The following is a 27156-nucleotide window of genomic DNA, read 5'->3' on the forward strand; positions in this document are numbered from 1 at the left end:
TTTAAGATTTATAATTATAAAGTTGAACCACTGAAACTTGTTCACTGAAATATTTGACTTGCATGAATACTTCATGTTCCTGAATTTGTTAAAAATTCACACATAAATAAAAATAGAAAAACTGGAAATACCTGATTTCTATCCCCTATTTTTTCACTAACAATCATATACTTAGGTACTGAAATGGTTAATATTGTCAACTTGATTGGATTGAAGGATACAAAGTACTGTTCCTGAGTGTGTCTGTGAGGGTGCTGCCAAAGGAGATTAACATTTGAGTCAATGGGCTGGGAGAGGCAAACCCAACCTAAATCTGGGTGGGCACCATCTATGAGCTGCAAGTGCAGCTAGAATAAAGGAGGCAGGAGAAGATTTAAGAGTAGACTTGCTGAGGCTTCCGGCCCTCATCTTTCTCCCATGCTGGATGCTTACTGCCCTTGAACATCAGACTGCACGTTCTTCAGCTCTTGGACCCTTGGATTTATGCCAGTGGTTTGCCAGGGGCTCTTGGCCTTTGGCCACAGACTAAGGTTGCACTGTCAGCTTCCCCACTTTTGAGGTTTTGAGTCTCAGACTGATCCACCACTGGCTTCCTTGCTTCTCAACCTGCAGACAGCCTACCATGGGACTTTGCCTTGTGATCGTGTGACCCAATTGTCTTTAATAAACTCCCTTTTATATATACATACATTCTATTAATTCTGTATCTCCAGAAAACCCTGACTAATACAGGTACCTTTTGCCCCTATGGCAAAAAAAATATCTAAGCTCAGAACTACCAACAACAGAAAAAAAAGGTTGTATTTTTTGTTTGTTTGTTTCTCTTTTAGAGAATAAATGTTTCCCATCACAGCAGTTTCCTAACAGAACGTTCTCCGGTCAGACACAGAGGCTCACACCTGTAATCCCAGCACTTTGGGAGGCCAAGGCAAGTGGAACATGGGTTAGTTGCTCAAGACCAGCCTAGCCAATATGTCAAAACCCCATCTCTACTAAAAATACACAAATTAGCCGGGTATGGTGGCATGTGCCTGTTGTCCCAGCTACTTGGGAAGCTGAGGCAGGAGACTCGCTTGAACCCAGGAGGCAGAGGTTGCAGTGAGCTGAGATCATGCCACTGCACTCAAGCCTGGGTGACAGAGTAAGACTCCGTCTCAAAGAAAAAAAAAAGATGTTTTCCATGCTAACTAGGTGTTTTTGGTGTTAACTGTTAATACGTTTAGCATGGACAGACATAGGTTGATGTCTTTAAAAAGGCCAACCAGATAGGCCTCACTTGCCTCCTGCAAAGCACCAATAGTTGCGCTCTGGAAGCGATGGTCTGATTTGAAGTCCTGAGCAATTTATCAAACCAGACTGAGGAAGGGAAGTTTGTGATTCAGAAGACCAGCGGACTTCCAATAACAACTGATTTCATGGAGTGCGACAGTACCAGGCCCGTAACAATGAGGTTTCTTCCCCACTCTAGGAGAGGGTGTACTCTCGTATGCAGTCTTTGTAGTCGGTTGCTTCCTGGGTGCTTTACCACCAGTCGATGTACAAGCAGTCTGTTTTGTAGGAGCCACCATGTAACAACCGCCTTACTTAGTCCCTTTCTCCTTTAGTTGGAGTTCAGTGAGCCAGATATGGCACTGGCCTTGGAGAGTTACAATGGGTCAGCAGCACAGCAGAAGTTGTGAAAACTTCTCTGTCATCTTTATTTGTTTATTTTGAGATGGAGTCTTGCTCTGTCGCCCAAGAGGGCAGTAGTGGGATTTTGGCTCACTGCAACCTCTGTCCCCTGGAGTCAAGTGACTCTCCTGCCTCAGCCTCCGAAGCAGCTGGGATTACAGGCACACACCACCATGCCTGGCTAATTTTTGTATTTTTAGTGGAGATCAGGTTTCATCATGTTAACCAGGCTGGTCCCAAACTCCTGACCTCAAATGATCTACCCACCTTGGCCTCCCAAAGTGCTGGGATTACATGCATAAGTAAGTGTGCCAAGCCCTCTCTGTCATCTTTAAACCTTAAATCCTATTCCATAATTTTAGAAACAAACCTTGACTAAAAATCAAAATGGGGTCATCCGTGCTTTCGAACACTGAGGTGGGAGGACAGTTTGAGAATACGAGTTTAAGATCAACCTGGGTAACATAGCAAGACCCCATCTAATTTTTTTTAGAGACTGGGTCTCACTATGTTGCCCAGGCTGGTCTCAAACTCCCAGCCTCAAGTGATCCTCTCAACCTGTTCTCACAAAGCACTGGAATTATAGGTGTGAACCACCATGCACAGCCGTTGTTGTAATCGTTAAAAAGAGTTAAATAGCTACTATAATTGGCTATCCATTTGGTACAGTTTGGCTGTGTCCCCATCCAAGTTTCATCTTGAATTATATCTCCCATAATTCCCCCATATTACAGGAGGAACCCAGAGGCAGATAACTAAATCATGGAGGAGGTTTCTCTCATACTGTTCTGCTGGTAGTGAATAAGTCTCAAGAGATCTGATGCTTTTATAAGGGAAAATCCCTTTCACTTGGTTCCCGCATTCTCACTTGCCACTGCCATGTAAGAAGTGTCTCTTACCTTCCACCATGATCTGAGGCCTCCCCAGCCACATGGGAGGCCTCATGACATGGTGGAAGGCAGAAGGCACTTCTTATATGGCAGTAATCCTCTTTTTCCTTATAAATTACTCAGTCTCAAGTATGTTTTAACAGCACCATGAAAACAGACTAATACAGTAATACCAGTAAGCTGGTACCAGTAGAGTTGGGCGCAGCTATACATAGAAACGAAAATGTGGAAGTGACTTTGGAATTGGATGACAGGCATAGGTTAGACAGTTTGGAGGGCTCAGAGGAAGACAGGAAAATGTGGGAAAGTCTAGAACTTCCTAGAGACTTACTAAATGGTTTTGACCAAGTGCTGATAATGATATGGACAAGGAAATCCAGGGTGAGGTGGTTTCAGATGGAGATGAGAAACTTGTTGAGAAGTGGAGTAAAGGTGACTTTTGCTATGTTTTAGCAAAGAGACTGGCAGCATTTTGTCCTTGGCTAGAGATTTGTGGAACTCTGAACTTGAGGAAGATGATTTAGGGTATCTGGTGGAAAAAATTTCTAAGCAGCAAAGCACTCAAGAGGTATGTGGGTGTTATTAAAAGAATTTAGTTTGGGCCGGGCGTGGTGGCTCAAGCCTGTAATCCCAGCACTTTGGGAGGCCGAGGTGGGTGGATCACGAGGTCAAGAGATCGAGACCATCCTGGTCAATGTGGTGAAACCCCATCTCTACTAAAAATACAAAAAATTAGCTGGGCATGGTGGCGTGTGCCTGTAATCCCAGCTACTCAGGAGGCTGAGGCAGGAGAATTGCCTGAACCCAGGAGGCAGAGGTTGCGGTGAGCCGATATCGCGCCATTGCACTCCAGCCTGGGTAGCCATTGCACTCCAGCCTGGGTAACAAGAGCGAAACTCCGTCTCAAAAAAAAAAAAAAAAAAGAATTCAGTTTTAAAAGGGAAAGAGAGCATAAAAGTTCAGAAAATTTGCAGTCTGACAATGCCATAGAAAAGAAAAATCCACTTTCTGAGGAGAAAATCAAGCAGGCTACAAAAATTTGCATAAGTAACAAGCAGCCCAATGTTAATCACTAAGACAATTGGGAAAATGTCTCCAGTGCATGTCAGAGGTCTTCATGGCAGCCCCTTCCATTACAGGCCTAGGGGCCTAGGAGGGAAAAATGATTTAATGAGCTAGGCCCAGGGCTCCCTTGCTGTGTACAGCCTAGGGACTTGATGCTACAGAGGATGCAAGCCCCAAACCTTCGCAGCTTTCAAATGGTGTTATGCCTGCAGGTATGCAGAAGTCAATAACTGTGCACCTGCAGGTTTGGGAATCTCCACCTAGATTTCAGAGATGTATGGAAACAGGTGTCCAGGCAGAAGTTAGCTGCAGAGGTGGAGTTCTCATGGACACCTCTACTAGGGCAGTGCAGAAGGGATACGTGGGGTTGAAGCCTCCACACAAAGCCCTCACTGGGGCACTGCCTAGTGGAACTATGAGAAGAGGTCCACCATCCTCCAGACCTCATAACAGTAGATTCACTGACAACTTGCACTGTACACCTGGAAAAGCCTCAGACACTCAACACCAGCATGTGAAAGCAGCTGGAGCTTCTCAGGACCATGGGAACCTACCATTTGCATCAGTATGACCTGGATGTAAGACATGCAGTCAAAAGAGATCATTTTGGAGCTTTAAGATTTGACTGCCTCACTGGATTTCAGACTCGAATGGGGCCTGTAGCCCCTTCATTTTGGCCAATTTCTTCCATTTGGAAGGGGTGTATTTATCCAATGCCTGTACAGGTAGTGATCGACTTACAACCACGATTGGTTACGACAGACTGGTCGTAACACGATTTGGTTGTGAGTTGAGTTTGCTGTACCGAGTCTGGGATAACAGTTGAAATGGTGCAGGCGGAGATGGTAGTGCTGCCAGAAGCTGGTCCGCACTGTCGTATGCCCAGCTGGGCAACGTTTGTGCTGCCAGAAGCGGAGCAGTCGTGGCTAACGATTGTGGTTGTAAAGTCGAATGGTCGTAAGTTGCACAGGTTGTAAGTCGATCAATACCTGTATCCCCATTATATATAGGAGGTACCTAAATTGCTTTTGATTTTACAGGCTCATAGGCAGAAGGGACTTGTCTCAGATAAGCCTTTGGATTATAGACTTTTGAGTTAATGCTGAAATGAGATAAGACTTTGGGGGACTGTTGGAAAGGCATGATTGATTTTCAAATGTGAGGACATGAGATTTGGGAGGGGGCGGGGAGGAATGATACAGTTTGGCTGTGTCTCCACCCAAATCTAATCTTGAATTACAACTCCCATAATTCTTATACGTGGTGGAAGGGACCCAGTGGGAGATAACTGAATCATAAGGGTGGTTTCTCCCAGACTCTTCTCGCAGTAGTGAATAAGTCTCACAAGATCTGTTGGTTATAAAACCAACCAAGACTTCACTTGGTTCCCTCATTCTCTCTTGCCGCCACCATGTATGAAGTGCCTTTCACCTTCCACCATGATTGTGAGGTATCCCCAGCCATATGAAACTATGAGACCATTAAACCTTTTCTTTATAAATTCCCCAGTCTCAGGTATATCTTTATCAGCAGCAAGAAAATGGACTAATACATCATTAAATGGTTTCTAACAGTTGAAAAGGTAACACCAATGCTCAATTATGAAAAAGCAAAGCACTTAAGCCTAACAGCACTTCAAAAACTGGAAAAAATTAATAGATTTTTAAAAAGGGAAAACAAATATTATCAACCAAAAGCTTAATTCAGGATTCTCTGTAAGTAGCATCAAGAAACAAAATTCTGAGCAACGTGGAGATTACAGGAAAAACAAAATGATTAATTTCGATAATTTAAGAAACTTTAAAATATTAAAAGGTTAATAGGTCTTGTAAATGCTTGAACTAGCTGAACCAAATTAATATACAATATAAATGATTTAAAGCTAAGTATTTTGAAGGAACTCCAATAGTAAGACATTAAAAATGTGTACATTTTTGGAGGCAGATCCAAAATCGCCAAATAGGAACAGCTCTGGAGTGCAGTTCCCAGTGAGAACAACATAGAGGGTAAGTGAACACTGCATTTCCAAACGCGTTACTATTGCCCACAGACCAGGAGATTCCCGGGCTGAAAAGCGCTACGAGTTTCCAGCATGGCTGTTTCAGCCGGTCCAGCAGGTCTCCATACAAAAACTCACAGAAATCCGGGCGGCCATTTCAACTAGCGCCTGGAACGCCTGGGAGACAGAGCCACCCATTCAACTGAAGCAAAGGGGGCTGAAACAGGGAGCCATGTGATCTGGCTTGGTGGGTCCCACCCCAACAAAGACCAGCAATCTGAAACGCTCTGGATTGAGAGATTCACAGCAAGCGCAGCTGGACCCAGGTAGGTCCAGCTCTGTTGGGTGAAGGGCATCCACCATTACCAAGGCAGTCTGCCATTACTGAGGCAGACCACCATTATCAAGGCAGTTCTAATAATACCTCTATAAACAAAACCGAAGGAAGTTCACACAGCAGCTGGGCAGAGCCCACTGCAGCTCAGCAACGCCTCTGCTGGCAGACTGTGACAAGGCTACCTCCTTGTTGGGCAGGGAAGCTCTAAAAAAAGGCAGCAGCATGTCAGGAACTTATAAATAAAGCCCCACGTTTCCAGGACAGAGCAGCTGGGAAAACAGGTGGTTATAAGTTCTGCTGCAACAGACTTAAACATACCTGGCCAGCAGCTCTGAACAGAACAACAGAGCTGACAGCTCAGCACTTGAGTTCCTATTAAGGGACCGACTGTCTCCTCAAGCAGCTCCCTGATCCCTGTATATCCAGAGTCACCTCATAAAGGAGAGCTCAGGCTGATATCTGGCAGGTATCCTTCTGGGACAAAGATAACAGAAGAAGAAATTGAGAGCAACCCTTACTGTTCAGCAGCCGTCACAGGTGATCCCCAGGCAAGCACAATCTGCAGTTCATCTCCAGCAGTCCTACACGAGAGGGGCCTGACTATTAGAAGGAAAACTAAAAAACAGAAAGAAATAACTTCATCATCAGCAAAAAGGACATTCACTCAGAGAACCCATCTGAAAGTCACCAAGGACCACAGGTAGATAAATCCACAAAGATGGGAAGAAACCAGCACAAAAAGGATGAAAACACCCAAAATCAGAACACCTCTCCTCCTCCAAGGGATCACAACTCATCACCTGCAAAGGAACAAAGCTGGATTGAGAATGAGTCTGATGAACTGACAGAAACAGGCTTCAGAAGGTGGGTAATAACAAACTTCTCTGAGCTAAAAGAACATGTTCTAACCCAATGCAAAGAAACTAAGAACCTTGAAAAAAGGTTTGATGAAATGCTAATAAGAATAAACAGCTTAGGGAAGAATATAAATGACTTAATGGAGCCAAACAACACAACAGGAGAACTTCAGGAAGCATACACAAGTTTCAGTAGCTGGATCGACCAAGCAGAAGAAAGGATATAGAGACTGAAGGTCAACACAATGAAATAAAATTGAGAAGGCAAGATTAGAGAAAAAAAAGTGAAAAGAAATGAACAAAGCCTCCAAGAAATAGGGGATTATGTGAAAACACGTAATCTATATTTGATAAGTCTGCCTAAATGTGATAGAGAATGAATCCAAGCTGGAAAACACTCTTCAGGATATTATCCAGGAGAACTTCCCCAACCTGGCAAGCCAGGCCAACATTCAAGTCCAGGAAACACAGAGAACACCACAAAATATTCCTCAAGAAGAGCAACCCCCAAGGCAAATAATTGTCAGATGCACCAGGGTTGAAATGAAGGAAAAATGCTAAGGGCAGTCAGAGAGAAAGGACGAGTTACCCACAAAGGGAAGCCCATCAGACTCACAGCAGAGCTCTCCACAGAAACCTTACAAGCCAGAAGAAAGTGGGGGCCAATATTAAACATCCTTAAAGAAAAGAACTTTCAACATAGAATTTCATATCCAGCCAAACTAAGCTTCATAAGTGAAGGAGAAATAAAATCTTTTACAAACAAGCAATTGCTCAGAAATTTTGTCACCACCAGGCCTGCATTACAAGAGCTCCTGAAAGAAGCACTAAACACAGAAAGGAACAACCAGTACCAGCTACTCCAAAAACATACCAAAAGGTAAAAAGCATCAACACAATGGAGAAACTGTGTCAACTAACGGGCAAAACAACCAGCTAGCATCAACATGGCAGGATCAAATTCACATATAACAATGTTAACCTTAAATGTAAATGGGCTAAATGCCCCAATCAAAAGACAAAGACTGGCAAATTGGATAAAAAGTCAAGACTCAATGGTGTGCTATATCCAGGAAACCCATCTCACATTCAAGCACACTCATAGGCTACAAATAAAGGGATGGAGGAAGATTTACCAAGCAAATAGAGAGCAAAAAAAAGCAGGAGTTGCAAACCTAGTCTATGATAAAATACACTTTATGTAAAGATCAAAAGAGACAAAGAAGAGCATTACATAACGGTAAAAGGATCAATGTAACAAGAAGAGCTAACCATCCTAAATATATACACACCCAATACAGTAGCACCCAGATACATAAAGTAAGTTCTTAATGACCTACAAAGAGACTTAGACTCCCACACAATAATAGTGGGAGACTTTTAACACTCCACTCTCAATATTAGACACATTAATGAGACAGAAAATTAACAAGGATATCCAGGACTTGAACTTAGATCTGGACCAAGAAAACTTAAGAGACATATACAGAACTCTCCACACCAAATTCACAGAATATACATTCTTCTCTGCAACACATCACACCTACTCTAAAATTGACCACATAATTGGAAGTAAATCAATCCTCAGCAAACGCAAAAGAACAGAAATCATAACAAACAGTCTCTCGGACCACAGTGCAATCATATTAGAACTCAGGATTAAAAAACTAACTCAGAACCACAAAACTTCATGGAAACTGAACAACTGGCTCTTGAATGTTGACTGGATAAAAAATGAAATGAAGGCAGAAATAAAGATGTTCTTTGAAAGCAACGAGAATGAAGACACAATGTACCAGAATCTCTGGGACACATTTTAAACAGTGTCTAGAGGAAAATGTTTAGCAATAAATGCCCACATGAGAAGCGAGGAAACATCAAAAATCGACACCCTATCATCAAAATTGAAAGAGCTAGAGGAGGAAGATCAAAAAACTCAAAAGCAAGCAGAAGACAAGAAATAACAAAGATCAGGGAAGAACTGAAGGAGACAGAGACACAAAAACACACTTCAAAAAAATCAATAAATCCATGACATGGTTTTTTGAGAAGATCAACAAAATAGACCATAAGCCAGATTAATAAAAAAGAAAAGAGCGAAGAATCAAATAGATGCAATAAAAAACGATAAAGGGGATATCACCACACATTCCACAGAAATGCAAACTACAATTAGAGCTTACTACAAACAACTCTATGCACATAAACCAGTAAACCTGAAAGAAATGGATAAATTCCTGGACACTTGCACCCTCCCAAGCCTAAACCAGGAAGAAGTCAAAACCCTGAATAGACCAATAAGAAGGGCTGAAGTTGAGGCAGCAATTAATAGCCTACCAATCAAAAAAAGCCCAGGTCCAGATGGGTTCACGGCTGAATTCTACCAGACATACAAAGAGAAGCTGGTACCACTCCTTCTGAAACTATTCAAAAGAACACAAAAAGAGGGAATCCTTCACAAATCATTTTATGAGACCAACATCATCCTGATACCAAAACCCAGCAGAGACTCAACAGGAAAAGAAAACGTCAGGCCAATATCCATAATGAACATAGATGCAAAAATCTTCAATAAAATACTGGCAAACTAATTGCAATAGCACATCAAAAAGCTTATCCATCACTATCAAGTAGGCCTCATCCCAGGGATGCAAGGCTGGTTCGATATACGCAAGTCTATAAACATAATCCACCATATAAACAGAACCAAAGACAAAAACCATGATTATCTCAACAGATGCACAGAAGGCCTTTGACAAAATTCAGCAGCCTTTTATGCTAAAAACTCTCAATAAACTAGGTATCGACGGAACGTATCTCAAAACAGTAAAAGCTATTTGCGACAAATCCACAGCTAATATCATACTGAATGGGCAAAAACTGGAAGCATTCCCTTTGAAATCTGGCACTAGACAATGATGCCCTCTCTCACCACTCCTATTCAGTATAGTATTGGAAGTTCTAGCCAGAGCAATTAGGCAAGCAAAAGAAATAAAGGGTATTCAGTTAGAAAAGGAGGAAGTCAAATTGTTTCTATTTTCAGACGACATGATTGTGTATTTAGAAGATCCCACTGTCTCAGCTCAAAATCTCCTGAAACTTCAGCAGTGTCAGCATACAAAATCAACGTGCAGAAATCACAAGCATTCCTATACACCAATAACAGACTTAGAGCCAAATCAAGAAAAACTGCCATTCACATTTGCTACAAAGAGAATAAAATACCTAGGAATACAATTAACAAAGGATGTAAAGGACCTCTTCAAGGAGAACTACAAACTACTGCTAAACGAAATAAAAGAGGACACAAACAGAAGGAAAAAGATTCCTTGTTCACGGTTAGGAAGAATGAATATTGAGAAAATGACCATAATGCCCAACGTAATTTATACATTCAACCCTATCCCCATCTAACTACCTATGACCCTCTTCACAGAACTGGAGAAAAACATCTTAAACTTCATATGGAACCAAAAGAGAGCCCAGATAGCCAGACAAGTTTAAGCAAAATGGACAAAGCTGGAGGTATCATGCTACCTGACTTCAAACTATACTACAAGGCTACAGTAATCAAAACAGCATGGTACTGGTACCAAAATAGAGATATAGACCAATGGAACAGAACAGAGGCCTCAGAAGCAACATCACACATCCAAAACCATGTGATCTTTGACAAACCTGACAAAAAAAGCAATGGGGAAAAGATTCCCTGTTTAATAAATGGTGTTGGGAAAACTGGCCAGCCATGTGCAGAAAGCAGAAACTGGACTCCTTTCTGACACCTTACATGAAAATTAACTCCAGATGGATTAAAAACTTAAGGCCTAACACCATAAAAACCCTAGAAGAAAATCTAGGCAAAACCATTCAGGACATAGGCATAGGCAAGGACTTCATGACTAAAACACCAAAAGCATTGGCAACAAAAGCCAAAATAGATAAATGGGATCTAATTAAACTCCAGAGCTTCTGTACAGCAAAAGAAACAATCATTAGAGTGAACCAGCAGCCAACATAATGGGAAAAAAATTTTTGCAATCTACCCATCTGACAAAGGGCTAATATCCAGAATCTACAAAGAACTAAAGCAGATTTACAAGAAAAAAACAAACCCATTCAAAAGTGGGCGAAGGACATGGACAGACGCTTTTCAAAAGAAGACATTTAAAAAGCCAAAAAACATGAAAAAAATGCACATCATCACTGGTCATTAGAGAAATGCAAATCAAAACCACATTGAGGGCCGGGCGCGGTGGCTCAAGCCTGTAATCCCAGCACTTTGGGAGGCCGAGGCGGGTGGATGATGAGGTCAAGAGATTGAGACCATCCTGGTCAACATGGTGAAACCCCGTCTCTACTAAAAATACAAAAAATTAGCTGGGCATTGTGGCGCATGCCTGTAATCCCAGTTACTCAGGAGGCTGAGTCAGGAGAATTGCCTGAATCCAGGAGGCGGAGGTTGCCGTGAGCCGAGATCACGCCATTGCACTCCAGCCTGGGTAACAAGAGCGAAACTCCATCTCAAAAAAAAAAAAAAAAAAAAAACCACATTGAGATACCATCTCACACCAGTTAGAATGGTGATCATTAAAAAATCCGGAGACAGGCCGGGAGCAGTGGCGCAAGCCTGTAATCCCAGCACTTTGGGAGGCCGAGGTGGGTGGATCACGAGGTCAAGAGATCGAGACCATCCTGGTCAACATGGTGAAACCCGTCTCTACTAAAAATACAAAAAATTAGCTGGGCATGGTGGCACGTTCCTGTAATCCCAGCTACTCAGGAGGCTGAGGCAGGAGAATTGCCTGAACCCAGGAGGCGGAGGTTGCGGTGAGCTGAGACCGCGCCATTGCACTCCAGCCTGGGTAACAAGAGGGAAACTCTGTCTCAAAAAAAAAAAAAAAAAATCCGGAGACAGCAGATGCTGGAGAGGATGTGGAGAAATCGAACACTTGTTACACTGTAGGTGAGAGTGTAAATTAGTTCAACCATTGTGGAGGACAGTGTGGCAATTCCTCAAGGACCTAGAAATAGGAATTCTATTTGACCCAACAATCCCACGACTGGGTATGTATCCAAAGGATTATAAATCATTCTATTATAAAGACACATGCATACGTATGTTCACTGTAGCACTGTTTACAATAGCAAAGACCTGGAACCAACCCAAATGCCCATCAATGATAGACTAGACAAGGAAAAAATACTATGTGGCCATAAAAAAGGATGAGTTCATATCCTTTGTAGGGATGTGGATCAATCTGGAAACCATCATTCTCAGTAAACTGACACAAGAACAGAAAAACCAACACTGTATGTTCTCACTCATAGGCCTATATTGAACAATGAGAACACATGGGGAGCATCACACACTGGCATCTGTTGTGGAGGAATAAGGGAGGGACAGTGTGGGGTAGGGAGGTTGGGGAGGGATAACATGAGGAGAAATGCCAGATACAGGTGATGGGGGTGGGGGGATGGAGGCAGCAAAACACACTGCCATGTGTGCACCTATGCAACAATCCTGCATGTTTTGCACATGTACTCCAGAACCTAAAGTGCAATAAAACATATATATTTTTTTAAATGTACATTTTCTACTCTGTGGTTTCATATAAATTACCCTATAACACTCCTACCCAATAGCATTCTTTTAGAAATGAAAAAAAATTCTATATTTCTGGTTAACTATGTACTTTGCTATGCTATTACCCCTGGTAACCTCTTATTTGTACTACTGCCTGTGACACAAGTATTTTTTTTTCTTTTATAATTTATTTTTTTTTCTCATCTAGCACAACTCTTTTTTTTTTTTTTTTTGAGACAGAGTTTCGCTCTTGTTACCCAGGCTGGAGTGCAATGGCGCGATCTCGGCTCACCGCAACCTCCGCCTCCTGGGCTCAGACAATTCTCCTGCCTCAGCCTCCTGAGTAGCTGGGATTACAGGAACGCGCCACCACGCCCAGCTAGTTTTTTTGTATTTTTAGTAGAGACGGGGTTTCACCATGTTGACCAGGATGGTCTCGATCTCTCGACCTCGTGATCCACCCGCCTCGGCCTCCCAAAGTGCTGGGATTACAGGCTTGAGCCACCGCGCCCAGCCCACTCTTTATATTCTTCAGGAAAAATGCTAAGCTTTGAAAAGAACAAGTCATTCTTTGGAAACTACCAAAATAGTTAATTATTTTAAGCAATGAGCATCAATATACGCTCAAATTAATAGGTGAAAGTTTGATGTACACTAATAAAATGAAAAAAAATAACAATTAGCGTGTAGCTTCTTGATTAGTCAGCATCCCAAAACTTTAAGTATTATTTTATCGTCCCAATAATAAAACAAAATTATATATTTATAGGTAAAATATGTAGACTACATAAAGTGAACATAACTATCGCATCTGTGAAATGAGACTATTATTGCCTAACAATAGATACACAGATTAATTTAATGAGATCGAGTGTTCCATGCTGTTAATATAGAAACTGACAGCGTGCTTAATAAATAAATAGTGAGGCTCATAAATAGTATATTCAAAATCCAAGTAAGAGTGATTCTGCTTCAGTTTGGCACTGTTACTGTTTTGTATGTATGTGGAGTAGTTTTAAAAAATCATCTTAATCCTGAAAGTAGTTAACACTGTCCTCCTATATACCAAAAGGACCAATCGTTACAAGTACACAAATAAATCTTTTTATACCACTGAATGATTTTACAAATAAAGCACACACAAAAAAACAGTTAACATCCTTGACATAACAAATCAAAGAATAACAAAGAAATTTTAAAATAAAAATGAAAGTTTTTAAACTTACTGACTGATTAAATCAGATCCCATCTTAGAACCATCATCTGCCTCCTCTTCCACATCAGAGTCCATTCCATTGTCACCTTACAAATGAAAGAAACTATTGAAAGGACACTTTTTAAAAAGTTACAATGGTGTAATCATTACATTAAAACAATCATCTTTAAAAGTGATGCAGATTAAAGAACTTTATACTGGGTCAAAATTTACATTTTTAATTGCCTGTATTTAAAATACTTTTTTCAATGCCTTATGTATTTCTCATTGCCTTCTTTTTATCTATTATATAAATGTATACAGACAAGTAATGTGTGCATATATACTTAAACACTACATACATATGTATGTATCTATTTCCAGAGTGACAAAATTCCAACAAACAATTTTACATTTAAAAATGAAGCTATCTGGCCAGGCGCAGTGGCTCAAGCCTGTAACTCTAGCACTTTGGAAGGCTGAGATGGACAGATTACCTGAGGTCAGGAGTTCGAGACCAGCCTGGTCAACACGGCAAAACCCCGTCTCTACTAAAAATATAAAAAAACATTAGCAGGATGCTGTGGCGCATGCCAGTATTTCCAGCTACTTGGAAGTCTGAAGCTGGAGAATCGCTGAAACCTGGGAGCCAGAGGTTGCAGTGAGCTGACATCGCACAACTGCACTCCAGCCTGGGCAACAGAGTAAGACTCAGGCTCAAAAAAAAAAAAAAAAACAATGAAACTATTTCTGGAAACTTCATGAAAGGCTCCAATTTTTGTTTCTTCTTCTGTCATGTGAATGCGAAAATCCTTGCAAAGTTCCAAAAGAAAAAAATAAATGGCCAGAAGTTCCAAATTCTAGAGGTGTGAGTATCACAAAGAGTAGTCATACTTCAGGCAGACAAACAAATATTGATAAATTGCATGGAAGTATTCTAACTCCATACTTGGGTATTATTAGAGAATAAACAGTTTGCAATAGTAACTAAACAATGTAAAAAATCTAAAAAAGAAAATTAAAAATATTTTAAGGGAAATCTTTGCCTTTTCAATAATTAATTTTTTAACAGATCTTTGGTAAATATTTTTTACTTCGTTTTCTTACGCTCATCTATATACACTTGATTTGGAAAAACTACATATTAAGTGTATTCTTGAACTGCTATTCTCATAGGTAAACCGTATTTTTTAGTACAAATAGAAGTAAAAATACTCTTCAATGATAACTCAATAATAAAATTAAAGTAACATCCAAGTAGGAGAAAGATTACCTCAGGATTTATGCTGAATACAGTATTAACTAATAAGTTACCAGAATGTAAAAATATGTATTCTTACCCTCAAGAATCTTCAAAATTTTTTTTTCAGACAGGAGCTCTAACTGTTCCTGGCATAGTTTTTTAATTTCTTCTATTGAACAGTTCTAAAGGAAATGACATTTTTAAAAATGCATTTATGTAACACAGCCCCAGTGTAAACTGGAAAATTTCAATCACAAAAATTTAAGTTAGCAAAATCTTACAATAAAATAAATTAAAAGCCTCAACTAGATTCAAATACATCTTTTCCTGGGATGAAATCTGAAACACTGCCAGTTAATATGGGAAGATTAGAGATTTGATGGTAATACATAAAGCTGTATTTATTATCAAAGAACAAACTAAAGAGAGTCAGTTTTCCAGCTATTCTTAATAGCAGCCTATTTGTGTTAGGTAATTATTCTAAAGGCTTTAATATTCAAGTCTTGTATCTTTACATATATGATCTCAAGCTTAACTTGAGTGTCCGAGGTCTATTTCTACAACCATAAAATTAGAACAACAAATATTTCCCTAAATAATTTTCAAAAATAATTACATAGGCCAGGCGCGGTGGCTCAAGCCTGTAATCCCAGCACTTTGGGAGGCCGAGGCAGGTGGATCGCGAGGTCGAGAGATCGAGACCATCCTGGTCAACATGGTGAAACCCCATCTCTACTAAAAATATAAAAAATTAGCTGGGCATGGTGGCGCGTTCCTGTAATCCCAGCTACTCAGGAGGCTGAGGCAGGAGAATTGTTTGAAGCCAGGAGGCGGAGGTTGCGGTGAGCCGAGATCGCGCCATTGCACTCCAGCCTGGGTAACAAGAGCGAAACTCCGTCTCAAAAAAAAATAATAATAATAATTACATAAAAGTACTTGTGAATCTAATAAAACATAAAGTATTATCAACCATTGTTGTTACAGAGCAGCATACTATGACATTATTTCTTTTTTTTTTTTTTTTTTTTTTTTGAGACGGAGTTTCGCTCTTGTTACCCAGGCTGGAGTCCAATGGCGCGATCTCGGCTCACGGCAACCTCCGCCTCCTGGGTTCAGGCAATTCTCCTGCCTCAGCCTCCTGAGTAGCTGGGATTACAGGCACGCACCACCATGCCCAGTTGATTTTTTTTGTATTTTTAGTAGAGACGGGGTTTCACCATGTTGACCAGGATGGTCTCGATCTCTTGACCTTGTGATCCACCCGTCTCGGCCTCCCAAAGTGCTGGGATTACAGGCTTGAGCCACCGCGCCCGGCCGACATTATTTCTTAAAGCATCAGAAAGATTATATGTCCAATTTAGTTACTCCCATTCCCTGTACTTAACAGAATAATCTCCACAGGGTCAACAAATTTCTTGCCTAACATTTTTTCTTGACAAATTTTTAAATAAACAAGGCTGTTTATGATTCTCCATTTTACAAAATATTTTCACGTAGTTTGTTTCAGATACAAACATCCAATTAAAAACTGCATTAAGGCCGGGTGAGGCGGCTCACACCTATAATCCCAGCACTTTGGGAACCCAAGGTGGGCGGATCACAAGGTCAGGAGTCGAGACCAGTCTGGACAACATGGTGAAACCCTGTCTCTACTAAAAATACAAAAATTTGCCAGGCGTGGTGATGCACACCTGTAGTCCCAGCTACTCAGGAGGTTGAGGCAGGAGAACTGCTTGAACCCGAGAGACAGAGATTGCAGTGAGCCGAGATTGCACCACTGCACTCCAGACTGGGCGACAGAATAAGACTGTATCAAAAAAACACGCATTAAGTAAAACAAACAGTTGCTACAAAGAAAGTTGTATTTCTACATATGTATATAGTCTGATGTGTAATGAAGTACCTTTAACACATCAGGAAGCATCTTCTGTAACTTCTTCTCTCCTATAATACAGAAGCACTGCTGAAGCATTTCTTTTTTGTCTGATATATAGAAACTAACTGGTTTCAATGAGACAGTCAGGTCCAGTCCACCTTCTTCCAGGTCACTGTGCTCTGCCAAGAATAATTCTTTCTCCAAAGCTGGCAAAATATATTTGCTTTCCTAAGTTAAAATAAAGAAACATTAAATAATACTACTTAAAATATAAAGAATATGTATGACGTCATTTTCATTTAATAAATTATTCTTCATCAAAAATTCTCAAATACTTTGCACATTTATCTAAAACCACAGAAGAGAATATTTAATTGTTCAATATTCTTTGATTTTCCTCTCCAAACTGCAATTAACTCAAGCAGTAACTATAAAGGGAAAAAATATTTAGGATACACAAACAAAAGTATACTAAATATTGAATAATTTCTTAAAGTTTTAAATTTTTGAAAAATTAGAATATTCCCCTAACAGGCCATTCACCCAAAGTTCTATGTATGCATTATCACTGTACTTAAATTCATATAAATAGATTGAAGTAAAAAAGTTACAAATCACAAATATGCAGTAAATTAATATACTTACCAGGAGCTATCATTTGCTTAATTTACATAATCATAATGAAAGTAACCAATTTCAATAATTTAAGATATTTCCGTCCATTTTACTCTCTCCCAACTCTATCCAGTCTCTCCAAATCTGTTCCATAATTCTGTTCCAAACTGTTACAATGTTTTGCCTAGGTTACACTAACAGCCATTAAACGGGACTCTCTGAATCTAATCTGAGGTTTCTTCGTTTTGTATACTGTTAGCAGAATGGATCATATAAAATGTATATGTGTGCATCCTTCCCATTGCTCTTAAGGTAATATGGCCTACATGGCCTTCATGCTCATTCTTGTGTTCAGAACACAATCTTCTTTGAATTACTGAACTGTAACCTATTCTCCTTCTTTCAGCTCATACAGGCAGGGCTTCTGCATACCATTTTCCTAGGACAGTCTTTCCTCTCTCCTTTGTCTATCACACTTAAAAAAATTAACAAATTCAGATAATTCAGACAATTCAGTCATTTTCTCTGGAGAATCTTCCCTGACCACAGAGGTCAGAGAGTTGTTTACAAAGCAGTTTTTAAATGGGCCAATCTTAAAGAACACTACGATAATTAGACTGAAAAAGTAAAAGAATTAGTACTTGTTCTAACAGCTTACAATGGAACGATGCAGAGAAACTGGAATCCTCATACACTGTCAGCAGGAGTATAAAATTGTGCAGCTACTTTGGAAGCTAATTTGGCAGTTCCTCGAAGAGTTACCAAATGACCCACAATTCCATTCCTAAACATACACTCAAGAGAAATGTAATGATACATCCACACAAAAACTTGTTCTTAACAGCATTACTCATAATAACCAAAAGGCAGAAACAACACAAATGCCCGTCAAGTGATAAATGGAAAAATGAAATGTGGTAAAGTGGTACCTATACATACGTGGTACCTATGTACAACTATACAAAAACAAAACAAAATGTGGTACAGCAGCCATAAAAAGGCATGAATCTCTGTGATACAAAGGAATAAACTCAATGTGCTACAATATGAATGAACTTTAAAAACATTATGCTAAGTAAAACATGCCAGACACAAAACACCATATATTATATGATTCCCATTCATATAAAATGGCCAGAACAGGAAAATGTATACATCTATAGAATTAAGAAACAAGTTATAGTTAAACAGGTATGGAGTACAGTAGGGGTGATTATTGAGGATGACAGCTAAAAGTAACACGTAAGGTTGCTTTCTGGAGTGATGAACTTATTTTAAAACTCACTGTAGTGATGGCTGCACAACTCGGTGAATACACACAAAATCACTTAACTGTACATGTGAAGTGGGTGAACTGTAAGGTATGTCAACTGTATTTCAAAAAAATAGGGAACTCAATATACAACAGATACAACAGCACTCTAAAGTTTGAGATGTTACCTACATGCCTAACATACAATGACCTTTTCTTCACAAATACACACATATTTCATTAGAAGATGGGTTTAGGCCGGGCGCGGTGGCTCAAGCCTGTAATCCCAGCACTTTGGGAGGCTGAGGCGGGTGGATCACGAGGTCGAAAGATCGAGACCATCCTGGTCAACATGGTGAAACCCCGTCTCTACTAAAAATACAAAAAAACTAGCTGGGCGTGGTGGTGCATGCCTGTAATCCCAGCTACTTAGGAGGCTGAGGCAGGAGAATTGCCTGAGCCCAGGAGGCGGAGGTTGCGGTGAGCCGAGATCGCGCCATTGCACTCCAGCCTGGGTAACAAGAGCGAAACTCCGTCTCAAAAAAAAGATGGGTTTAATTCTGTAGGCAAATGTTTTCAGTATTCAATTGACCAATGTTGCTGGTCTCCCTATCATAATGGAGTGTTAGAACTATGGAAACTGGCTGGGCGAGGTGGCTCATGCCTGTAATCCCAGCACTTTGAGAAGCTGAGACAGGTGGATCACCTGAGGTCAGGAGTTCGAGACCAGCCTGGCCAACATAGTGACACCCTATCTCTACTAAAAATACAAAAATTAGCCAGGTATAGTGGCGGGTACCTTTAATCCCAGCTATTTAGGAGGCCGAGGCAGGAGAATTACTTGAACCCAGGAGGTGGAAATTGCAACGGGTTGAGATAGTGCCACTGCACTCCAGCCTGGGTGACATAATGAGACTCTGTCTCAAAAAAAAAAAAAAAAAAGTAAACTATTTAAAATAAGAATATGATATCCAAAATTGAATCTAGGTGTAATAAAACTTAATAGAGTTATATTAAATAATTTTTAAAGAGTTTTTTTAAAAATTACCCTAAAAAACTCCACTAGACCCAGATATTTCTGACAAATAATCTGAGAAGAAAATATAAACCATTCTGGAACACACCAAAAAGACAAAAAGCTTCCTAATTCTATCCATTACAAAAATAAAAACCACAGGCTGACCTAATTTAGAAATATTTACATCGAATTAAAAATAGGCTGATGGGCCAGGCGCGGTGGCTCAAGCCTGTAATCCCAGCACTTTGGGAGGCCGAGGCAGGTGGATCACGAGGTCAAGAGATCAAGACCATCCTGGTCAACAAGGTGAAACCCCGTCTCTACTAAAAATACAAAAAGTTGGCTGGACATGGTGGCATGTGCCTGTAATCCCAGCTATTCAAGAGGCTGAGACAGGAGAATTGCCTGAACCCAGGAGGCGGAGGTTGCGGTGAGCCGAGATCACGCCATTGCACTCCAGCCTGGGTAACAAGAGCGAAACTCTGTCTCAAAAAAAAAAAAAAAAAAGGCTGATGGCGATGGCTCACGTCCGTGATCCCAGCATTTTGGGAGGGCAGATCCTGAGGTCAAGAGATTGAGACCATCCTGACCAACATGGTGAAACTGCGTCTCTACTAAAAATACAAAAATTAGCTGGGTGTGACGGCATGCTCCTGTAGTCCTTGCTCCTCAGGAGGCTGAGACAGGAGAACTGTTTAAACTTGGGAGGCGGCAGCAGTTACTCCACTGCGGTACAGCCTGGCAACACTCCATTGCCACTGCGGTGGCTCATGCCTGTAATCAGCATTTTGGGAGGCTGAGGCAGGCGGATCACCCAAGGTAGGGAGTTCAAGACCAGACTGACCAACATGGAGAAATCCCATCTCTACTAAAAGTACAAAATTAGCCAGGCGTGGTGGCGCACGCCTATAATCCCAGCTATTCGGGGGGTAGCTGAGTACCCAGGTAGCTGTAATCCCAGCTACTCGGGAGGCAGAACAGTCACTTGAATGCGGGAGGCAGAGGTTGTCGTGAGCCAAGATGGCACCCTTACACCCCAGCTTAGGCAAAAAGTGCGAAACTCTGTCTCAAAAAACAAAAAGAAAAAAAGTAAAAATACTGAATTCTAGCCAAGTACAAGAAACTCAACAAACTAAAGAGAACTTTTCCCAAGACTCCAAAGACTGTTCAACATCAACTAATTCATCAATAAATTACATTAGATGATTAAAGGGAGAAAAAGTATGTGATCATCTCAACAGAATGCCAGAAAACCACCTGATAAAACTGTAGAACCCTACTGAACTAGGAATTGAAGAAAATTTTCCTAACCTGGCCAAAGATATTTCAAAACCTGTAACAAATAATTTCAAACTAATAATAGAGTGGTTAGATACAAGAAAAGTACATAAAAATACATAGCCCATGCTTCCTTAATTCCCAACTTCCAAATGTAATGTCGGCTGGGTGCGGTGGCTCACGCCTATAATCCCAGCACTTTGGGAGGCCGAGGCAGGTGGATCATGAGGTCAGTAGTTCGAGACTGGCCTGACCAACAGAGTGAAACTTCATGTCTACTAAAAATACAAAAAATTAGTAGGGCTTGGTTGAGAGCACCTGTAGTCCCAGCTACTTGGGAATCTGAGGCAGGAGAATCACTTGAACCCCAGAAGCGCAGTTTGCAGTGAGCCGAGACTGCGTCTCTGCACTCTAGCCTGGGCAACAGAGCAAGACTCCGTTTCAAAGCAACAACAAAAAATGGAATGTTAAAAAATATGAGAATACAGAATAGTCTCATAATCTTGCAATAGGAAAGGTGTTTCTAAACAACACACAAAATCCAGAAGGCTCAGGAAAATATTCGTTTTGACTACAAAAAAAATCAAAGGCAAATTAAAACAAATTTTTAAAAAAGACAAAAATAAAAAATTCAAAGGCTTCAGTATACCCTGGACAAAGTTATAACAATATTTGCAATACACTCTACATAAAAATTAGAACCAAGGCTTTAAGTGAAAATATTTGAAACTTATCAGTTAAAAGTTCAAACACTGAAGAGAAAAATAAGCAGAGGATATGTACAGGAAAATACATAAGAAGGAATCAAATGGCAAATAAAAATACAAAAATGTTCAATCTCACTAATCAGGAAAATAAAAATTAAAACAAGCACAATATTAATTTGACCCATTAGTCTGGCAATTTTTTTTTTAAAAATGGTTATCAAATGCTAGTTAAGAATTTCGGAAATAAGTATTCTTATATATGTGTATTCTTATATGTATACTGTTTGGACTACAAATCTGTAAAGTCTTATTTGGAAAGCATTTGATGGCATTCAGTTTTTTCATAGCATAAGCCTTGACCCAGGAATTTGAGTTCTCACACTCTCCCAAAATGACTCTTGGTAGAAAACATATAAACAAAGGTGTTTGTAATGTAGTCACAACAATACAAAACAACCTTCAAACCTAAATAGCAGTAAAAATATAAAATACCAGGAAGTCACTAAAAATAACAAACCACGTATAGAAAGAAACCTATCACAACAATGCAGGCATTCAACAGCGGGAATAACACTACAGCTTAAGTGTGGGAACTTAAATACATGTATCTGACGAGAAGTAATGAAAAGAGGCCACCATATCAAAGTATTAATGGAGAGGCAAGAAGACGCTTTCCCTTTATTTCCACACTGAATGAATTTAAAGTACATATTCATTCGTTTTGAAACAAATTATGAATTTTTTTTCAAACGGTGTTATCTTGGCAGATTAGTAGCATATAAAGAACGTGGCTTTTGTAGTCAGATATTTGGATTCAAATCTAGGAGCTATTAATAAACTCTGTGACCGTAAGTAAAGTTTCTTAACCTCTTTGGACCTCAATTTTCTCATCTGTAATGTGGAGTTAACCGTATCTACGAAAAGGTGAAGACAAACGGAGAAGTGTCTGGCTAGCAAGGGCAATGAAGGCTAGCTTCCAACTTACACTCTTCTGGGAGACTGAAACCATTGGAGTGGAAGAAGCCAAGGGTGAAATAAAAAAAGTCAACTGATCAGGAAATCCAGAAACTTGAAGTTCAAGATCAAGATACGGATGCGAGTGTGGAGCTCACCAGGACTTAGGAACATGAACCTCAAGCATGGACGACCTTGGGATCGCCGCGCAAGCAGTAAGCTCCAGCCGGCGCCCCATCCCTCTGGTAGCCCAACTTCTTCCGAAAAAGCAGCAGCTCCGGGAAGCGGCGAGAGGGGCGCGCACGCACCTGCTGCAGGGAGCCCGAGACGCTGGAAGAAGAGTCGGTACTCCTCCGCTTGCGGCGCTCGCTGCGCTCCACGCTGCTCCCACCCCAGCAGCTGCCGGCGCTCCCACCGCCGGTGACACTTCCACCGAAGCTGGCGTTCCCACAGCAGCTAACGCTCCCGCAGCCCCCGGCGCTCCCGCAGCCGCTGGTGCTTCCACTGCTGCCGCTGGCCAAGGCGGGTATGAGGTCCGGGGCCGCGAGCGCCGCGGCCGCCTCCTGACTGCTACGTTTGCGCCGTTTCTCCCGGGAGGACTTTTTCCCCGTCATGATCCCTCTGCTGCAACCATCGGAGGAAAGTACGCCGTCTCCGCCGCCTCCGGTGCGACCGAAGGCTGACTCCCGCCGCGGTGGGCTGCAGGCACTGGCGTCGCAGGTTATGCGTCACTTCCGGCCGTGTCGCAGAACGTGGTGAGGCGTTTGGAGGGAGTGCCAGAAGCAGTTGCCCTTCCTCCTCCACTCGCGGAGGTGCGTTTGAGTGTGTAGTAATTACCCCTTGCAGTCGGAGTCCCATTTGTTTCGTTTTTATACCTCTACAAAGGATAGCGGGTCCTTTTAACTTCAAACGTTTTTAGTGTTTGTCAGTTTCCAATAAGGGAAGTATGATTGCTGATTCTCCATTTTTGTTTACCTCCAAATCTTAGGCTATTAACAACGCTATAACAGAAAGAGAACTTAGGGAAAAGTCTCATTTTCATCATCACCTGGGCAAATTACTTATTTCTTGCGTAGAATCTAAGATGGACAAGTAAAGGACTTGAGTTCGTTTTTGAAAATTGACAGAGGAACTGGCGTGGTGGCTCACACCTGTAATCCCAGCACTTGGAAGGCAAAGGCGGGTGGTTGACGAGTTCAGGAGATCGAGACCAGCCTGGCTAACACGGTGAAACCCCGTCTCTACTAAAAACACAAAAAATTAGCGGGGCGTGGTGGCATCCCCGGTAATCCTACCTACTGGGGAAGCTGAGGCAGGAGAATCCCTTGAACTTGGGAGGCGGAGGTTGCAGTGAGCCGAGATCATGCGACTGCACTCCAGCCTGGGTGACAGAGTGAGACTCCGTCTCAAAAATAAAATAAAATAAAATTGACAATGATTCACAGATTTTACGGCTGAACGTAGTCTAAACAGAAGGCAGATTTTAAAACGAGGTAACAAGAACACTTAAAAAGTGAACCGCAGGGGCCTGTAAGCCGTAAGGGGAAAAAGAGCCTGGGGCAAAACTAGCTGCATGGTTGTAATTCTGTGCTTTTCCCTGGATTAAGAGGCAATTAAAGAAGCTTCCCTTCAATGTGTCTCCTATTTGTCTCAGTCATTCAACAATTACTTCTTAAGTGCCTGAAACAAACCAGCCCAGGGTTAATAACCAGGAATACTTCTGGCCCTAGGAAAACTGTCTTCCCCCAGGCCTCACTCTTAAATTAGCCTTCTAAGGTAAATGCTGGGGTGAGCCCGCTGTGTTCATAGGAGTTCCATTAAGTATCACTCTCATTAAGAGTCATACCTGAAAGGACTTGAGAGTATTGTATTCACAGATAGGAAAAATATATAAAATCAATAGTGTGTTGCATTTATAAACCTGTTATGGAGTGAATTGTATCCCTGATACCATCCGTATAATTTTAATAAACTAAATTGCTAGATTTTTTTTTTTTTTTTCAAGACGAAGTTTTGCTCTTGTTGCCCAGGCTGGAGTGCAGTGGCCTGATCTTGGCTCACCACAACCTCCACCTCCCAGGTTCAAGTGTTTCTCCCGCCTCAGCCTGCCAAGTAGCTGGGATTAGAGGCATACGCCACCATGCCCAGCTAATTTTGTATTGGCTGGTCTCAAAGTGCCAACCTCAAATGATCCACCCGCCTCAACTGGGATTACCAGCGTGAGCCACCACCGAACCTGGCCAGATTGCTAGACTTTTAACAAAAGGTAAGCTTTCAATAGAAAACTATCTACAGATAGTATCTTTGTCTCGGTTAAGAAATCTCAAGTTTTCCATTTTGAGATATTTCCCAGATTCTATACTCCAATTGTGTTATAGGAGTTATTAAGAAATTATTTTGTACAAAAAATTAGCTGGGCATGGTGGCGTGTGCCTGTAATCCCAGCTACTCAGGAGGCTGAGGCAGGAGAATTGCCTGAACCCAGGAGGCGGAGGTTGCGGTGAGCCGAGATCGTGCCATTGCACTCCAGCCTGGGTAACAAGAGCGAAACTCCGTCTCAAAAAAAAAAAAAAAAGAAAGAAAAGCAAGAAAGAAATTATTTTGGAACAGAACAGAGGCCTCAAAAATAACACCATACATCTATATAAAAAAAAATTATTTTAGGCAAATGGAGAGGAAAAGTGGTCTTTGGGAAGTTTTTTTTTTCTTCTTCTTTTAAAGCAGCTCCAGAAGTGTTTCTTGTCTAGCAAAAAAGCTGGGCTGACAAGCTTTGGTATACAAATGCAGGCCATTAGAAACTGGGTTTACTCAATACGGTGATTCCCCTTTTCTTTTTATTTTGAGACGGAGTTTCGCTCTTGTTACCCTGGCTGGAGTGCAATGGCGCGATCTTGGCTCACCGAAACCTCCGCCTCCTGGGTTCAGGCAATTCTCCTGCCTCAGCCTCCTGAGTAGCTGGGATTACAGGCACGCACCACCATGCCCAGCTAATTTTTTGTATTTTTGGTAGAGACGGGGGTTTCACCATGTTGACCAGGATGGTCTCGATCTCTTGACCTCGTGATCCACCCGCCTCGGCCTCCCAAAGTGCTGGGAATACAGGCTTGAGCCACCGCGCCCGGCCGATTCCCCTTTTCTTCTTGTCCCCACATGTGCCTAGCAGCATGGCCATCCCCACATATCCCCGTGTGTGTAGAACATCATGGCACCCTACATTTGCATATTAAAAGGCTAGGGTGGGAGGGCCAGATCTTTTGCAGGCTATATAAAAGACATACCTGGTCAAACCAATTCCCTGGGCCCTTTGCAAATCAGACACCATCTCTTCTGGAACTCCTGACCTCATAATATAACTGGCTGTTGTCTGCTGCACCTGGGATTCCCTCTTTCAGCTCTTCCCTCTTTCTCTGTATGAGGGAGCCTCTTCTTTATTGCCTATTACGTTCTCTGCTCCTTAAAACTACTCCATGTAGACGGAGGTTGCGGTGAGCCCAGATCGCGCCATTGCACTCCAGCCTGGGTAACAAGAGCGAAACTCCGTCTCAAAAAAAAAAAAAAAACTACTCCATGTGTGTCTGTGTCATTTTATTTAAACTGGCAGGAGACAAAGGACTCTGGTGTTCCTCCAGTCCTTGGAGCTTATCAGTGGGGTCACTGATGCTACTCGGTCTGAAGACCCTTCTGAGAAACTCACTCAGCACAAGAATGCACTTTCTACCTTCTTATGATTTCATCCCCCATGCCCTAACCGATCAGCAACCCCTAGCTCTTCAGCCCCCTACCCACCAAAATTCCTTTAAAAACCCCTGTCCAAAACTTACTGGGAGATAATTTGAGGTTCCCTCCCATCTTCTTGTTTGGCTGCTATACCATTATTAAACTCTCTCTGCTGCAACTCCTGCTGTTTCCATGTGTGGGTGTGTCACCATGTCCTGGGTAATAGAACCTGATGGTCCTATAACATCACCCACAAAATTCATATGTTGAATTCCTAACTCCAATGTGACTAAATTTGGAGACAGGACCTTTAAGGAGGTAATTAAGATTAAATGAGGTCAAAAGAGTGGGTCTCTAATCTAACGTAATGTCCTTACTAAAAGAAGAACCCGGTACAGTGGTGCATGCCTGCAGTGCACGCTACTCAGAAGGCAAACTGGGGAGGACTGCTTGAGGCCAGAAATTCTGGGCTGTGGTATGCTGTACTGATCAGGTGTCTGCACTTAGTTCAGCATCAATATGGTAACCTTCTGGGAGTGGACCAGGGGTGAACTGGCCCAGGCCAAACATGGAGCAGGTAAAAACTCCCGTGCTAGGCCGGGCGCAGTGGCTCACACTTGTAATCTTAGCAGTTTGAGAGGCCAAGGCGCAGATCATTTGAGGCCAGGAGTTCAAGACTAGCCTGGCCAACATGGTGAAACCCATCTCTACTGAAAATACAAAATTTAGCTAGAAATTGCTTGAACCCAGTAGCAGGAGGTTGCAGTGAGCCGAAATGGTGCCACCACACTCCAGCCTGGGCAATGGGGTGAGACTCCATCTCAAGAAACAAAACAAAATAAAAATAAAAGAAACAAAAACACCCATGCTGATTAGTAATGAGATCACAGCTGTGAAA

The 27156-nt window shown here is 41.6% G+C and overlaps 1 protein-coding gene across 3 annotated transcripts in view; it reads right to left on the minus strand.

Moving 5' to 3' along the window:
• The window catches only part of CAAP1 (caspase activity and apoptosis inhibitor 1), a 64354-nt gene extending 41095 nt beyond the window's left edge, over nucleotides 1-23259 (minus strand). The window contains exons 1-4 of one of the 3 annotated variants that reach the window (XM_003939714.4): nucleotides 22850-23259; nucleotides 16745-16945; nucleotides 14939-15023; nucleotides 13630-13705 (exon numbers count right to left, since the gene is read on the minus strand). In XM_003939714.4, the coding sequence (XP_003939763.3) occupies nucleotides 13630-13705; nucleotides 14939-15023; nucleotides 16745-16945; nucleotides 22850-23155 (668 nt within the window). In that variant the 5' untranslated portion in view covers nucleotides 23156-23259. Of the gene's footprint in view, nucleotides 1-13629; nucleotides 13706-14938; nucleotides 15024-16744; nucleotides 16946-22572 lie in introns of all 3 variants that reach the window. The other 2 variants (XM_074394948.1, XM_074394947.1) reach the window with 2 other exon arrangements.
• Between the last annotated feature and the right edge of the window lie 3897 nt (nucleotides 23260-27156).

Source organism: Saimiri boliviensis, chromosome 2, assembly GCF_048565385.1.
Source record: "Saimiri boliviensis isolate mSaiBol1 chromosome 2, mSaiBol1.pri, whole genome shotgun sequence".
Taxonomy (NCBI): domain Eukaryota; kingdom Metazoa; phylum Chordata; class Mammalia; order Primates; family Cebidae; genus Saimiri; species Saimiri boliviensis.